A 16,454-nucleotide genomic window follows, 5' to 3' on the forward strand; every position below is an offset into this window, starting at 1 on the left:
GAACCGAGCTCAGAGGGGCACTTTCCGGCCTCCGCCAGGGAGGGCCCTCCTATTTGCCTCTTTCGGGCTGCAGGCTGTCGAACAGACACTTGAGCTGCTCTTCGCCCAGGTGTATCTTGTCTTCCAGCTCGCGCTGCTCGATGATGAGGGCGGACTTCATCTTCACGAAGTGCTCGCAGTCGGCCAGGCTCTCCTCGCTGAGGTAGCTGGCCAGGATGTCGAACACGATCCGCTCCCGGCGGTCCAGGTTCTCCTTCAGTTCCTTGGCGTCCTCGTGCTGCTGGATGAGGACCCTCTGCTTCTCGAGCAGCGATTGCTGGGGAGAGAGAGAGAGACAAGCCCGTTGAGGACCAGGGCGAGAGCAGGGGCTCCGGGCGGCCACCGCAAGATGCCGGCCACGCTGCGGGCTGCTTCAGGGGACACCCTGATGCCAGGTTAGGGACCAGAGGTCTGACGGCCTCTGCACGGAGATACTCGGGCGTGGCTAGCCCCAGCCCTTCCTCGAGAGCTCACAGGTTCGTCCCGCCTCCCATTTCTTCCCACTGGCCTGGAACGGCTCACAGGAACAGCCTTGATGAGAAGAGCTGTCCCCAGACAGATAAGGACAGAATTCTGAGAGGCTCGAAAGGTGTAAAGGACTTAGGGATCCCATGCGCGTCAGAGGCCTGACCGTGACAACACCGCGGCAAAGGCAGCAAAAGGCGCGGATTCCGAAGAACTCGCGGAGCAGGGTGTGTACACCCTTCCGCAGGAGAAGAGCCCCTGGGCGAGCTTGCAGGGCACGCGTGAGGGAGCAAGGACAGGCAGGACAGACGCAGGGTGACGGGGGAGACTCCCCGGCTCCCCACACGGGCCCGCTCTGGGGGACACGGACGACCCCGTTCCCAAAATGTGGCACTCACAGCCGCACCGTCTCTCCGCAAAATACACACCTAAAGGTCCCTGCCTTCTCTAAGTTTAACGAAAACTAAGAAAGGAAGAGATGAGTGCATTCAGTCTCCCACCGTCGGCAGGGGGAGGCCGGGGCTTCATTTCCTCCGTGTGATTTTTACTTGGGCAGCAGGACAGCCGCTCTCATTCCGCCACTTTGCAACGTGGCCACGCACAGTTACCAACAGCCACCGTGAGAGTCCAGCATGTGGCGGCTCTCTGTAAAACGCCCGCACACAGAGAGCGCGCGCGATGAACGTGAGCGGCCACCGTCACTAAGCAGAAACTGTCTTGGCTGACTAGGGACAGGAGGCTGCAGAGGCTGGGAGAGGACCCGATGGGGACATTTTCTGTCTGGAAAGATGGAGGGAGCCTCAGAAAACGTTCTGCGGCGTCTTTTAACTAGTCACTATGTTGTCTCTGAAAACCTTAGCGTCTCCAAACTTCCGCTGCCTGACGCAGATTTTCCTCCAACGCCAACCCCGCTGGAGACGGGGCCTCCTCACTGCCCCTGGCTGGGGGAATGCAACACTCCATTCACAGGGAGCCCCCGGGACGTGCTGAGGGCTCCAGAGCCTGGTACTCAGGAGGACCACGTGCGTGGTCCTTAGCGTTGGCATTCCTTCATCATCCCCAAATTCTAAATAAAGTATCTGTCCGTTCCACCCACACGGAGGGAAAGATCGATTATAGAGGAGCTGAGTTGCAAAGACCACACTAGTTGTTCACTTAAATCAATACTCGAGAACATTCCAATTGTGTATAAACGAATCTCTTTCTCGTTCAAGTTTTTTTTTAAGAATATTTTTATTTTTGAGAGAGACAGAGCACACGTGAGTGGGGCAGAAGCAGAGAGAGAGAGACTCCCAAGCAGGCTCTGTGCTGACAGCAGAGAGCTCAATACGGGGCTCCAACGCTCGAACCACAGATCATGACCTGAGCCAGTCGGACACTCAACAGGCGGAGACACCCGGGCACCCCTCGCGTTATCTTCCTCTCCTCAGATACACGTGGCAAAGACGAGGAAATCAGAAAGTGGAATCTGAACATCACCCAAGGGTCCCGGCTATTTTGTCAATGCTTATCCAGTATGTTCAAACGGTAGTCATCAACGACTTAGCTAAGCACAGAACGACAACGTCTGCGAGCTGCGCTCGAGAACATTTAGGTCGCCTGAAAGCGCTCTCACCTACAGTGAGGGAGAGGGCTAACTCTTCTGCTCCCCTTTCAGAGAAGGAGCCTTATTAATAATAAAGATGATCATTTGAGGGCCTACACAGAGAAGCAAACTCCATGTTCTACTGATATTTGACCCAGGAAGTGAAGCCAACAAGGGGGCTATTACTTCCTGCATTCTGCAAACCCCCTAAGAGACACGTTCCAGGCTGCACACCTCAAGAGAGGGGGAAGAGGCAGACAAGTCCTCGACTGCTTCCAGACTGCCGTGTGCACTCCTGTTAAAAGCAGCGACAACATCACATTCCATTCTCAGTGAGACCCACTTACACGCATGGTCAAGAAAGGTGAAAGAGACTATTTCCTAGGAAGAGACGCTTATCAGTAATGATCCGTGGGAACAGGTGAGAAGATGTGAAAAGGAGCCCACAGTTCTTCCTGAACATCACAGCAGCCCTGCAGTCCCATGACCACGCCTGTCAGGCCCTGCCCACCACACCCCCCAGCACCTGTCTCCCTCAGTTACCGGCAAAGTGAGGGAGAGCCCTGGACACCCGAAGGCGTCCTGCGCTGGGAGGTGCACAGGCCGCCGCAGGGACCGCGTGAGGCTTCAGGGCACCAACTCATGACGCCCCACGCGGAACCTTCCCGCAACCACCTCCCGCCCCGCCCCCCGCCGAGTCCAGGTCAGACGCGTTGTATCTACCCGATCACCAGGAGAAGTAGTGTCATCCAAATTATTGAGGGCGTTTTCTACCCTCGCCAGACGGCCCGACAGCGACAGCAGAAGGTTCACCACTTTGTCCAGGTCCCCAATGAACATCCGGAACTTGTCAAACTCGTTGGGTTTGCACACGTCTTTGGCGATGGCGTCCACCTCGTCCCCCAGTGCGCTGTTGGCACGGATGTCCTCCAGCAGGCTCTCCCGGGCTTCCCGAAGCACTTGCAGCTTGCGACTGATGCTCTCGATGAGCTCCTGCTGTAGGGCACAGGGGGGCATGCAAACACTCGTTAGGGTGACCCGACCTGGCACCTACAGCGGCTGCCCGGGCCCTGTGGTCTCACGTAAGTGACCTGCGTGGGGAAGAGTTGATTTTGCATCAACTTTCTACGAGAGGCTTTCTAAGACCCGGGGAGGGAGAACAACTCCCGGTGAAGTCCCTGGCGTGACATTTAGACACGAAACTAACCCATTCTCCTCCCGTTAGTGTCCTATCACACAGCGATAGGTAGGACGTGGCCCCTCGAGATAAACCTCATTTCACCTTCACCTTGGCCGGGATTCTCGGGGCCCACGTGAGATTCTGTGCTTCATAGTCTGCAATCTTCCGGTGCAAGAACTGACACGTGCACAAGTTATGGAGTCTCACGCCTGCTACTGAATGGCGTGATTTGAACACATGCTCCACACACAACTAGCAACTTAAAGTTAAAACAAATAAAGGGATGTCAGTAAAATGAAAAGTCTTTTGAGAGCAACCTGACTTGAATGCGACCGAAATGCACATATATTACTAACTTTTAAAAAATATGGCGAGAAAGGGGCGTCTGGGTGGCTCAGTCGGTTAAGAGTCCGACTTTGGCTCAGGTAACGATCACGGTTTGTGGGTTCGAGCCCCGAGTCGGGCTCTGCTGACAGTTGAGAGCCTGGAGCCTGCTCTGGATTCTGTGCCCCCTCTCTCTCTCTCTGTCCCTCCCCCACTCATGCTTTGTCCCCCCCTCTCTCAAAAACAAAAGCATTAAAAAAACATTTTAGATACAATAAAATAAACTAAGTATGGCAAGCTATAGTCTCAAAAGTTATCATTTTATGCGTTTTTAAGCGTGCCACTCTGTGGCATTAAGTACATTCACGTCGTGGGCAACCGTGACCACCGCCCATCTCCAGAACTTCCTCGTGTTACCCGACTGACACTCTGACCATTAAACGTGAGTTCCCCACCCCCCTTTTCCACAGGCCCTTTAAGTGATTGTCTTTTAGAGGGGCAAAAATGAAAAACAAAACACGTAAACCGGCCTTCCTGCTGAAGTGGCGGGATTCGAGTGGCAAAGATGGTCCTGCCCCCTCTGGCAGATCTGGGGAAACGTACAGGGATGGCTCTAAAGGAACGCGGCAGGTGAGCCCAGGCTGCCAAAACCGCAGGCCCACCCACAGCAGAAGCGCCAGGGCGTTCACCCCCACGTGCTGAACCACACACGGCCCCCGCGAACCCCCGCACGCCACAGCGCCGAGGTGCACAAGCCCAGATGAAGACTGCAGAATGTGAACGCTCACGTCCAGTTAGGATGTTCGGCTCAGCCCGCTGCAACAAGGGACGCCACGTATCGAAAGCGGACCCATGAAGTGCCCCCACACCGTCACCGCGTGTCCTGGGCCCTTTACAGACTCCAACCCCACAGGGAGCCGGCAGAGCCGAGCGGAGAGAAGTCACCCGCCCGGAGGGAGCGACGTCTCATCAAGCTCTCCAGGACCGTGATCCTGGCTGCACAGGGGAAAAGGAGCCCGCACCTCCAGGACTGACACGAAAGCTGAACGCGTGCCTGCGTGACAATCACCGGCCTGGCGGCTTGCGGTAGGTACCCGTACTTGGCAGGTATCAGCAGTCCTGCGTGCAGGCTGAGAAGGTGCCCCGGCTTAACAGACAACAGTGGGGTAAAACCCGCCCGTCATGGGGCCGCCGGGGTGGCTCAGTCGGTTAAGTGGCCGACGTCAGCTCTGGTCGTGATCTCACGGTTTGTGGGCTCGGGACGACGGCTCAGAGCCTGCAGCCTGCTTCAGACTCTGTGTCTCCCTCTCTCTTTGCCCCTTCCCCGCTCGTGCTCTGCCTCACTCTCTCTCTAAAACATAAGTAAACGTTAACAAAAATTCAAAAACAAAAAACGCCTGTCCCGATGACAGTTTAGGTGGGCAAAGTCGCACGGCGGCGCGAAAGACACGCTGAACCACGAGCAAGCCATCGCACGCTTTGCAGGAGCCGACGACGTGTCCGCTTTGTCTGCGGAGGAGACGCTGACGAGAATGCCCACCTGGCGTTGATGCGCGTGCACAAGTAAGTATGACGATAAGTCCACGGCCTGGAAAGGCACGGGCACCGCCTGCTCGTGGTCCAATCTGCCTAGGGCCTATCGCAATGTCTGGGTATCCTGCAGATTAAGATGGCAGGCAGTTGCAGAGGAGAGCTGCCCTTGTCCTCACTGCAGATTAATCGGCATGGGTTTTCTCCTAAAACACCCAACATGGAATTTATAAACTGCTTTGGGCTTTTTCGGGTCAGGTTCTAGTTAGTCTTCCCTCACTAATTTATTTATTTTACTTATTATTTTGAGAGAGAGAGAGGGAGAGCAGAGGAGGGGCAGATACAGAGAGACACACAGATTCCGAAGCAGGCTCCAGGCTCCATGCTGTCAGCACAGAGCCCGATGCGGGGCTTGAACCCACGAACTGTGAGATCACGACCTGAGCCGCAGTCAGACGCTCAACCGACTGAGCCACCCAGGCGCCCCTTCCCTCACTAATGTAAAGCTGTATGCGTCTACAGTTCTGATATTTTTCTCTCAGAATGTGGGCTGATGCTTGTGTCTCGGTGCGTCTGGTTACCTACCTATCTGGGGAGACGGTTTAAGTCAACTTCGAGTCCCACGGCTAAGACGGCCTTTTTCAGATACTCATAACTTGAGGGAAGAGCACAAAATGGATTGTAGGGATGGAGAACCTTCCAAATTGTCACCTGCAGGCAACCCGTAACCCGAGTGAACACCTCAAGCAATTCAGAGGATTGTGGATGTGTGAGGACCCCTAGCCAGGGCTTCTGGTAACGTTCCTGTTTCATTCTTCTTTAGCAACTATCGTGATAAAGATTTCACACCAATGCATGATACGCGCCTTCAAAACCTGCAATAACAGCTGAGCGAACTTGAAGCTGGGCGTTTTGGAAGGAGCCCAAATTCCTCTGATTCCTTTATATGTCGTGCGTAAAGTTTTATTAGAAATACCCTCCCCTTCTTCCATAAAGGGGCAGACACTGACTTTCAGGGATCTTGGGACAAGGCCTGGCCCAGGAAGCATACGGATCACTGGCTATCAGCACCAGCCGGGGTGCAGCAGGCCTCACCCGCCACGTCAGATGAGCCTCGCGTGAGCCCATCCGCTTGTGTTCTGCAGCACATGGCATTCAAGAGGGCCTGGGGGGAGAGCAAGTGGTGGCAGAGGCCAGCCACCCCCCCGCCCACCCTGGGTCTCACAGCAGGTGCACTCCTGCCCCTTACCTCTGTTTCCGGTGCCCCCCGCACACCTACTTTTGTCCCCCTCTGGGCGGGGAATGAGGTCTTTTCTCTCTGGGCCTCGTGCCCACGTCTAAGTTCCAGGGAAGAACCACAACCCTCAGATTCCAGATGTTGACCATGGAGTGTCTGCTTCTGCTGAAGAATCCCATATCTCAGTTGGGCCTCTTTCTGGGCAGAGTGTGCCTGAGCCGCCTCGGGTGTAAAAACGGATTTCGCCTTCCTGGGGTAATGCTTCCAACCAGCCACCACAATTCCCTCTCTGCATCCCTGTGTCCTCAGCCTTCTCCTAAAACACAGGGTCACCCGATTTGGCACTCGGGCTCTGTGAGCATGCAGCGATGCTGGGACCATGACAGCCAAGGTCCCTCTGGGCACGTGGGTCCACATGCGATTCGGGGTCAAGCCGCTCTACCGTTACGGCCCATCAGGTACATCCACACGGCACGGACCTCCTTCTCCCCACCGTGAACACTTTGTACAACCACACGACACAGTGTATTTGTGGGTTATGGGAAGAAGGCTGAAAAGACAGGGTGCCAGCTGCCTTTGTCAAATCAAGCCGAAAAGCAGGATTACTGAGTCACTAACACCACAGAGAACTGTGATTTACAGCATTTGCCGTTTACTGTGAAATTACTCAACATTTGCATCTGGAATAAGATATGTCAGTTGGGTTAAGAATTTAATCATGCGAGGGTGCCTGGGTGGCTCAGTCGGTTGAGAGTCTGGCTTCAGCTCAGGTCATGATCTCATAGTTTGTGAGTTCGAGCCCCGCATCGGGCTCTCTGCTGACAGCTCAGAGCCTGTTTCGGATCCTCTGGCCCCCTCTCTTGCTGCTCCTCCGGCCCCCAAAATAAATAAACATTAAAAAAACCCAAGAATATAATCATGCGGAGTAGGTTGGGGGGGTGCGGGGAGTAGGCTGTCAGGAGCCAAGTTCACAGGGATTCATCTCAATCCCAAAGCAGTCATCTAAGGTGAGGCAGTTGCCCAGCAACTTGAGCCTCCCAAAAGCAGAAAGAGAAAAGAGCCACCCAGATGAAGGCTGGGTAGTACCAGGGCGTGCCCCACCCCAAACTCATCACAGCACGAGAAACAAGGCCATGTCGTAAAAAGAGTCTGCCTTTGTTCGGCTCAGGTCATGATCTTGCTGTTCGCGGGTTCGAGCCCCACGTCAGGCTCTGTGCTGACAGCTCAGAACCTGGAGCCTGCTTCACATTCTGCGTGTCCCTCTCTCTCTCCCCACCCCCCCGGCTCACGTTTGGTATGTCTGTCTGTCTCTCTCTCTCAAAAATAAACATTAAAAAAGAAGAAAGAAAAAAGAAAGAAATTGGATATGTGATTGGAAGCCAGATACAAGCCCAGGACTAAAATTCTTATCTTTTATTCCCTTTAATTCCCTTGAACAAAAAAGCAAATATTCCCCAAACTGAAAGTAAATTTCTCTCAGGCATGGGTCACAATATTTCTTCTATTATATCTGAAATCAGCCAGTGGTGTTTTTAAACCACCAACTATACACGCATAATCTTTTGCTAAGATTTCTGTTAAAGAAAAAAAAAAAAGTGTTTGTTTTATGAAAGCAGTTTTCCAAAGTACTAAGCATATGGCAAATGCTCACAAAAGGCTGCTTCCCTCCTTTTCTTTCCCTGGTAGTATTTGACGGGCTCAAGGCCCTGGAATAAAGAGTACGTGCTAGCCTCCGAAACGGACTTTCTTTGGCAATCCCGTCATCTGTTTAATGCTAAGGCCTTCCTAAAAAACTAGGTAATCACCTAGATGCCACAGGTCTGGCGTGCTGACAGATCATGGAGATTTAAAGCTAACAGAGCAGTAATGCCATTGACACTGACAGCAGTAATGCTGTCCCTACCATGACTTCATGGCCACTCACTATGTAGTCCCTGACCTCATTTCTGACTTTATCTCCAGTCCTACCCTCCTGGTCCACATAGCTCCAGCTAAAGCCACTGCTGCTTCTCCAATGTGTCACGAGCCTACCACCTCAGGACCTTCGCAGCGGCTGGTCCCCTTCCCCCAGTGCACCCAGATATCCACACGGCTCACCCTTCACGCCACTCTAGGTCGCTGTTCAATCATCCCCTCGCCGGAGCCCTCTCTAGAATCACCTTCCTTTGTTTCACTCGATTCTTTCACTCTGTTTTGATTCTCTCACCATCCAATGTACCACATTAAACGTTGGCAAACTCTTTCCATAAAGCGGTAGACAGTAAAGATCCTCGACGTTCCAGGTGGCGTGGTCAGCTGCAACTACTCAACCCTGCTTCTGTGGAAGGAAAGCCACCAGAGAGCGTCTCTAAATGAATAAATGTGCCTGTGCGTCAATACAACTTTGCTCACAAAACCAGGTGTGGCCCACAGGCTGCAGTGTGCCGACCCCCTACTGTGTATTTGTTTTCATGTGGGCTGAACAGAGGCTCCCCTCTGGAAAGGAAGGGCTCCGTTCTGTTTGGTCTCCTGCTGTACCCCTAAGCGCCTGGGAGTTCTAGGAGACAAGAAATGACGCTGCTTGGTGGACAAAGCACTTTACAAGCACTATGTGGGGACTGTGATCTCCTGGCTGCAGGTATTAGAACCTGATATTCAAAGAGAACAGGTAACTTGCCGAAGGTCACAGAATGAAGTCCGCAGCATTTTAACTAGGGTGGAAGGCACAGATTACTTGGACCGTGACGTGCGGCCCCTTCTCTGCCAACGAGCACGATTTCATTGGCAACGGCCTTTCCTACCTTCTTCACCGACAGGTCGTGGTCCAAGTCGCTCCCCGAATCCTCCTCGGGCTCCTGCTGCTCCTGCAGATCCTTCATCTTGATCAGCAGCTCCGCCTTGGGGACCGAAGTGCTGTAGTACGTGGAACTGGTGGCCAGGGACATGGCCGCCGGCACGCTCGGCTCCTCTCTCCTACGTAAAAAGGTCAGAACCGCAACTGGCTGTGACCCTACGCGCACGTGCCCCCTTCCAGCTCACGGCCTCGGTCCCGACGAGCCAATGGGGCCGCTAACCAAAAGACAACAGCCGGGGGATGGGACCGCCAAAGGGGGGCGGAGGGGCAGCCCTTGGCTGCAGCCGTGTCTGCTCCCTCTTGCTTTGATCCGACTCACCCCCTCTGCCCCTCTCTCGGGCATCTCACGGGCACTCCCACCTACTGTCAGTTAACGACGTGTACGGACACAATGGATATAAACAGGACAGATGTGAGCACACGCCTGTGTGTGTCTCATTCCCACGGAATGAGACAGGTCGCAAAGCACGTTCCCCCAAACCGTGGAAATGCATCCGTTCGCTCCGTTCCACAAGCGGGAACAGAAAGCCTCCTTAGTAACTAGGACATTCAGGAGCCTTCGTGACTGACACCTGGGGCTGTGGGGGTGTCCTGTCCACCGCACGGTGTTGGGCAGCCTCCCTGACTCCACCCACAGGATGCCGGGAGCACCTCGCGGGGGCGACAACTAAAAACGTACCCGGACATTGCCAAGTGTCCCCTGGAGGGAGACGACGGCCCAGCTGAGAAGCGCTGTCTTCTGAGAGGCGCCTGCGGGCATCGCAGGAGCTGCGCTATCCTCACATCTTTGCCAGGCCTCAGAGTCGTCATCCCCAGCCACGGGCCTTAGCGCTTCTTTTGGGAGGGTCCCCGGACGGCCAAAACGTGCTAAGTAAGCACTGGGCAGTACTTTCGGAAACCTGCCCCCCAGAAGCAATCATGAAAACAGACACACGGAGAAGGCACTTGCCCCCTGGAGCGAACCAGATGCTAAGAGGGAGCAGCGCACCAAGCGGCCACACCGCGCCCCTGAAGGCGGTGCTTACTCACTTCTCGTCCGTGGTCCCAGGAGAGGGGACTTTGGGGAGCAGCTTCCTCCGCTGCTGGGCTTCTTCCAGCAGGTGCTCGTCTTTGGGGAAGATCCCCTCCATCAGGTCCATGGTGGTTCTGATCTTCACGCTGGGGTCCAGGATGTCGGCCAGAGACTTCTCCTTGCCCACGATCTCCCGGGCCAGCTCTTCTGACTTCAGGTCTTCGGCTGTCCTCTCCTTGGTCTTCACGTAGCTGAGCCCGGACGGAGAGGCCCCGCTGTCCTTGGCAGTGGGCGCGGGGGCTTCGGGGGGCTGGGGCGGGGGCTCGGCGCCCTGGCGGCTGTACACGCAGAAGCGGGAGTAGAACTGCTCCGAGGTGCTGAGGGTCTTGATGTGGTCTTTCTCCAGCCCGCTGGGCAGTGTGGGCAGCTCGGTGGCACGGGCCAGGCCCTGGCGGCTCTCCTTCTCAGGCCGGCTCTCCGAGTGCACAATCTTGATGGGCACCATCTTCACAGTGGTATTGTTGTCAATCACCCGCTCGATTCTGGAAAGAGAAGAGCCGTGTGCTGAAAACGCAAAGTGAGCCCTGCCGTCGACGCCTACCCGGGAGAGAAACCCGCTGGTCCCTCACCTGCTCTTCCGGCTGGGGAACCCAGGCTCAAAGACCTTTGGCCACTGAGCTGGAAGGAGCCTCCGTGATCACAGACCCAGGACGGGGAATGGAGGTCGAGGAGGCCTGCGTTCCTGACCCTGAGCGTCTGGACACCTTTTCCATTTTCAAAATCACCCACACCCCTAGGGGAGCCGGGGGTGTATCCCTGGGCTTGCTGACTGAGAGGAGGGTGGTTTAACACGCGTTTTCATGAGGATAATAGTGCAAACATTAACAGGCCCTGCTCGGTGACATTCTCCTTTGTCGGGGGACCTGCAACAGGCTTCCTTTCACAGTTATCATTAGAGCCTTCCCTCGCTGCCTCTCCAAGCAGGGCCAGTACATACCCACGGGTGCCTGCGTGGTTCTGGGGCCGCTGGGAGACTTCTAGAAAGATTGCCTATGTTTTTTTTCTTTTAATGTTTATTTTTGAAAAAGAAAGTGCAAGTGGGGTAGGGGCAGATGGGGGAGCAGAGGACCGTTTGAAGTTTAAGCAAAAAATCCCCAGACGACTGTTAAAGATTTAAAAGTAAGCTACCTAGGGGCACCTGGGTGGCTCAGTCGGCTGAGCGTCCGATTTCGGCTCAGGTTATGATCTCACGGCTCGTGGGTTCGAGCCCCGTGTCGGGCTCTGTGCTGACACCTTGGAGCCTAGAGTCTGCTTCCGATTCTGTGTCTCCCCCTCTCTCTGTCCCTTTCCCACTCACACTTTTCTCTCTCTCAAAAATGAACAAATGTTGGAAAAACAAATAAGTAAAAAAGTCAGCTACCTAGTGTTAGCACACGAGTTGAAACATTTGTTTTGGTAGGAATGCCCATTCTGAAATCCCTCAGAGGCTAGGAATGCTTCCTCTCCTCTCTCCGCACTCCTGCTGGGGGCTCAGGGCCTGGCACACAGGGACGGCTCAACAGCGCGTGAAGGTGGGAGCCTGCCCTGCACCCTGGCTGGCGCCCCAGCAGGCAGGAGCGCGTGCACACTCATGGTCAAGGGGTAGCTGGAAGGAGGGAGAGGCCGGACATGGAGGGAGATGAGGCGAGCAGCTCTGCTCAAGAGATCCAAGTCAGCAGAGAGCAGGGCAATTTCTTTTACATTTTTATTTATTTCTAAAATTATTTTTGTTAATGTTTATTTATCGTTGAGAGAGACAGACAGAGCATACGTGGGGGAGGGGCAGAGACAGAGGGAGACACAGAATCGGAAGCAGGCTCCAGGTTCTGAGCTGTCAGCACAGAGCCCGACGTGGGGCTCGAACTCAGGGACCGTGAGATCATGACCCGAGCTGAAGTTGGACGCTTAACTGACTGCCCCACCAAGGCACCCCTTTCTTTTAAATTTTTAAACGTTTATTCATTTTTGAGAGTGGGGGAGGGCAGAGAGAAGGGGATAGAGGATCGATCCAAGCAGGCTCCACGCCATCAACGCAGAGCCCGACGTGGGGCTCGAACTCACGCACTATGAGACGCTTAGTTGGATGCTTAACTGACTGAACCACTCAGGCGCCCCAAGAACAGTATCTCTGAGCTGAGCCCAAATGACCGGCAGCTCAGGAAGCCCTGACACAGGGGGACCCTGACCCTTCCCCTGCTGACCCATCGGTAGCTGACCGTGGATACAGAGCAGGGCCAGGACCCCTCCCCGGCTTCTTGTTCAGCCTGCAGGTCACTGGGATCGCACGCTCTCATACCAGGATTGACCGATGGGGCACACCGTGGGGACGGTGACTAATTCAGTGCACTGTGAGCGACTTTCTGGGTAGCAGCTCTTGGAGGTGGCACGGCCACCATGTGCCTCACTGAGCTTCCTAAGAACAAAGTGTACACATGTGGGTCTGGGTATAGACACTGACCCGGATTCGGGCCCTCTGCGAGCACTCATACAGCAGGGGACATGGTGCACAGGCAACCTTTTCCGACCCAAAAGACACGATGGGTGGGGACACTAAATAATGTGGGTACCCATCACCCCCCAGTATCTTCAATAGGCACTGTCCCTGTTTACTGAAATCCCTCTCAAGCTCCTGGAAAAGACAGAATGAGAAAATCAACACTGGCTTCAGGCAAGAAAAAAATGAAACCCACTCCCTACGTCCTGAGCCGACGCAGGTCACGAGCACTGTGGGAACACATGGCTGTTTCTCCGAGGAGCCCGCGGAGCTCAGACCAGCTCCCGAGAAGCAGGCGGCCTGAGGGGCCCAGGCCAGCTCGCCTGGAACAGTGTCGCACACTTGGCCCGCCACACAGACCACGTTATTGCTTCTTCTTCCCTTCAGAACGGACAACGCTGCCTCCCACTGACAGGTTATCTCAGTGGTGCCCACAGTCTGCATGACACAGAGCACAGACGTGGCCCCCAGATGAAGCTGTGGTTACGAGGCCACACTTGTGGAGATACAGGATGCTATCAGTGGTGTCCTCTCTGCTGAGTTATTTTCAAGGTGGAAAGAAAAGAACAGGGGCGCCTGGGTGGCTCAGTTGGTTAAACATCTGACTCTTTAAAAAAATTTTTTTTAATGTTTATTTATTTATTTTATTTTATTTTTTTTAACGTTTATTTATTTTTGAGACAGAGAGAGACAGAGCATGAACGGGGGAGGGTCAGAGAGAGAGGGAGACACAGAATCGGAAACAGGCTCCAGGCTCTGAGCAGTCAGCACAGAGCCCGACGCGGGGCTCGAACTCACAGACAGTGAGATTGTGACCTGAGCCGAAGTCGGATGCTTAACCGACTGAGCCACCCAGGCGCCCTAATGTTTATTTATTTTTGAGAGAGAGAGAGAGAGAGAGAGAGAGAGACAGAGAGAGAGATACAGCGTGAGTGGGGGAGGGGCAGAGAGAGAGAGAGAGGGAGACACAGAATGTGAAACAGACTCCGGGCTCTGAGCTGTCAGCACAGAGCCCGACGTGGAGCTCGAACCCACGAACCGTGAGATCATGACCTGAGCCGAAGTCGGACGCTCAACCGACTGAGCCACCCAGGCGCCCCTTAACATCTGACTCTTGATTTCGGCTCAGGACATGATCTCTTGGGTCTGGAGTCTGAGCCCTGCGTTGGGCTCTGTGCTGAGAGTGTGGAGCCTGCTTTGGGATTGTCTCTCACTCTCTCTCTGCCCCTCCCGTGCTCATGCTCTTTCTCAAAATAAATCAATGAACTTAAAAAAAAGAGAACGGCTTGAGACTCTACAACAAAAAGGTCCAATAGAACTTTCTGGGATGATGGAAATAAATGGCATGTGTGCCATTAACCACACGTGGTGCAGCTGATGCACAGAATTTATTTTGTTTTTCATTAACTTCCATTCCTACGGCCACATGTGACTGTGGCTACCATATTGGACAGCAGGGGACATCGGGGCCAGAGCATTCCCTGCTGCGGGGCTCACCTGTGCACTGCAGGATGCGAGGCGTCCCGGCCTCTGCCCGCTGGATGCCAGCAGCAACACTCGCTCTTCAGCTGCGACCCCCCAAACCTCTCCAGACACAGCCAAATGCCCCCCCGGGGGCAAAGCCACCCTCCCCCAGATGGACAACCATGGCCCTAGCGAGCAAGATGAAAATTCTGCACTTCTGCCCTTTCCCAGTTCTTCAAAGGCACTCTGAGAGGACGGCAAAGGGAAACATTCAGTGTTCGGGACCGGTCGGTCCCTGCCTGACCATATTTATCAACGTCTCCACGGGCACGGCAGACAAGTCCACGTCGGAAATTCTAACAGCAGCGCCATGGAGTTGAACAGGTTTTTCCTCTGCCTTTATAACATGTGTATACCAGCCCTGCTTTTCACATATGACACAGAAAAAAAATGTGTTGGGGCACCTGGGTGGCTCAGTCGGTGAAGCGTCCAACTCTTGATTTTGGCTCAGGTCTGATCTCAGTTTGACCGTGTGAGGCCCCGCGTGAGCCCCACATGAGCCCCGCATTGAGTCCTGGCTGGGGCTCTGCAGTGACAGCGTGGAGCCTGCTTGCGATTCTGTCTCCCCCTCTGTTTCTGCCCCTCCTCTGCTCACACTCTCTCTCAAAAATAGAAACATAAACCTACAAAACGTGTGGAAATACCGGACATTATGAAAAACACCAAAGTCTCCTGAAGGCGTCAGGCTTACTGCACACCGGACTCTCCAACCAGACAAGTGCTCAGGGAAAGCACAGCCCTCATGGGCAGATGCCCGGAGGGAAGGCACACACCACCGCTGGGCCTGGACCACAGGGACAGAGGACAATCCGCACCTGCGGCACATCCCCTTTGCTCCTGGAGAACAGGGCACCCCCGCCCCGACCCCAAGTTAAAAATCCACGTGACCCCTGGAGCTGTGGGTTGTCCCCCATGGGGTCCAGACACCGCCCACACTGCCCAGGAAGGACACCAGGGACACCTCCCGCGGGAGCCCAGGGAAGGGCAGGCCCGGGGCCAGGGCCCTACCTGGTGGAACTCTCGTCCTGGACCAGCAGGGGAGGTCTGTCTGTGAGCTTCTGCGGGGCGAACTGGGGCGAAGGGGAGCGAGAAGTCTCCATGGCGGCCGGGCGCGGGGCCCGCAGCGAGGAAGGGAGCGGGGCTTGGCGCTCAGGCCCGGCCCGGTGACCGTCTACATGCCTCCCCGCGCGCTCGCCGTCTTCGGGCCTTTGGCCGAGGGCCGGGCGGGGGGCGCACGCGTCCGGGGCCTCGGGGGACGGCGGGGGCCCGCTGGGGGTGCCGCCGGCCAGGCCCCCCAACTGCCCGGGCTCACGCTTGGGCGGCGGTGGCGGTGGCGGCCTCCGCGGGGCTGGCTGCTTGGGGACGGGCGCGGCGCTCAAGGGCCTGGGCTCCTGCCCGCGGGTGTGCGGGGCCGAGGGCGCGCCCTCCGAGGATCTGTAGTCTCGAGGGAGGGTCCCCGCTCGGCCTCGGGCCTCCGGGGGCACCTCCGGAGCCCCCCAGGCGGGAGACGGCTGACCGAGCTGGGCCGGCGTCCGGGAGTCCTGCTGTCCTGCCGCACCGCTTGCCGGCCGTCGGACATCTGCTTGTCTACAGGGAGAAAGTGTACAAGTGAGCGCACGATGCCAAGCCGCATCTCTCCAAACCGGACTAGATCCAGATCTCGATGACCTTCTTAACTCATTTTCGGGAATGAAAGCCAGATACGTTTTCCCACACCTGTCCCCGCCGTTCGTGACGCGAGGTATCTAGTCCAAGCACACACAGGAGGCTGCATGTTGCTACCTCACGTAACAGGACGGGAAATACTAAAATCACACGCACACACTTAAGGTACAGACATGTACTTGCAGACACAAGTTGCATTGTGGGGCAAGAAAATTCACACTTTATTTATTTATTTATAAAGGTTCAGACCTCTTAAAATTTTTTTCAATGTTTATTTACTTTTGAGAGAGAGAAAAAGAGAGAGACAGAGACAGAGAGCGTTTGGGGGAGGGGCAGAGAGAGAGAGAGAGAGAGAGAGAGACAGAATCCAAAGCAGGCTCCAGGCTCTGAGCTGTCAGCACGGAGCCTGACGTGGGGCTTCAACTCGGGAACCACGAGATCGCGACCTGAGCCCAAGTCAGATGCTTAACGGACTGAGCTACCCAGGAGTCCCCTTTACACATTTTTAAAAACAACACTGGTGAAAA

General features: G+C 55.2%; 1 protein-coding gene and 1 non-coding gene across 4 annotated transcripts in view; both read right to left on the reverse strand.

Annotated features, from left to right (window-relative positions):
* Positions 1-16,454, reverse strand: part of SHROOM2 (shroom family member 2) — a 153,869-nt gene continuing 137,415 nt past the window's right edge. For 2 of the 3 annotated variants that reach the window (XM_081792564.1, XM_081792566.1), the window contains 5 exons: positions 15,271-15,849; positions 10,223-10,747; positions 9,141-9,312; positions 2,813-3,085; positions 1-316 (listed from right to left, as the gene is read on the reverse strand). In XM_081792564.1, coding sequence (XP_081648690.1) covers positions 50-316; positions 2,813-3,085; positions 9,141-9,312; positions 10,223-10,747; positions 15,271-15,849 — 1,816 coding nt within the window. In that variant the 3' untranslated portion in view covers positions 1-49. The remainder of the gene's footprint in view (positions 317-2,812; positions 3,086-9,140; positions 9,313-10,222; positions 10,748-15,270; positions 15,850-16,454) is intronic. The other variant, XM_081792565.1, reaches the window with a different exon arrangement.
* Positions 5,521-5,605, reverse strand: TRNAR-GCG (transfer RNA arginine (anticodon GCG)). Its single transcript has one exon. It is a non-coding gene; the product is annotated as a tRNA-Arg (tRNA).

This window comes from Panthera onca, chromosome X (genome assembly GCF_046562875.1).
Source record: "Panthera onca isolate mPanOnc1 chromosome X, mPanOnc1 haplotype 2, whole genome shotgun sequence".
Taxonomy (NCBI): Eukaryota; Metazoa; Chordata; class Mammalia; order Carnivora; family Felidae; genus Panthera; species Panthera onca.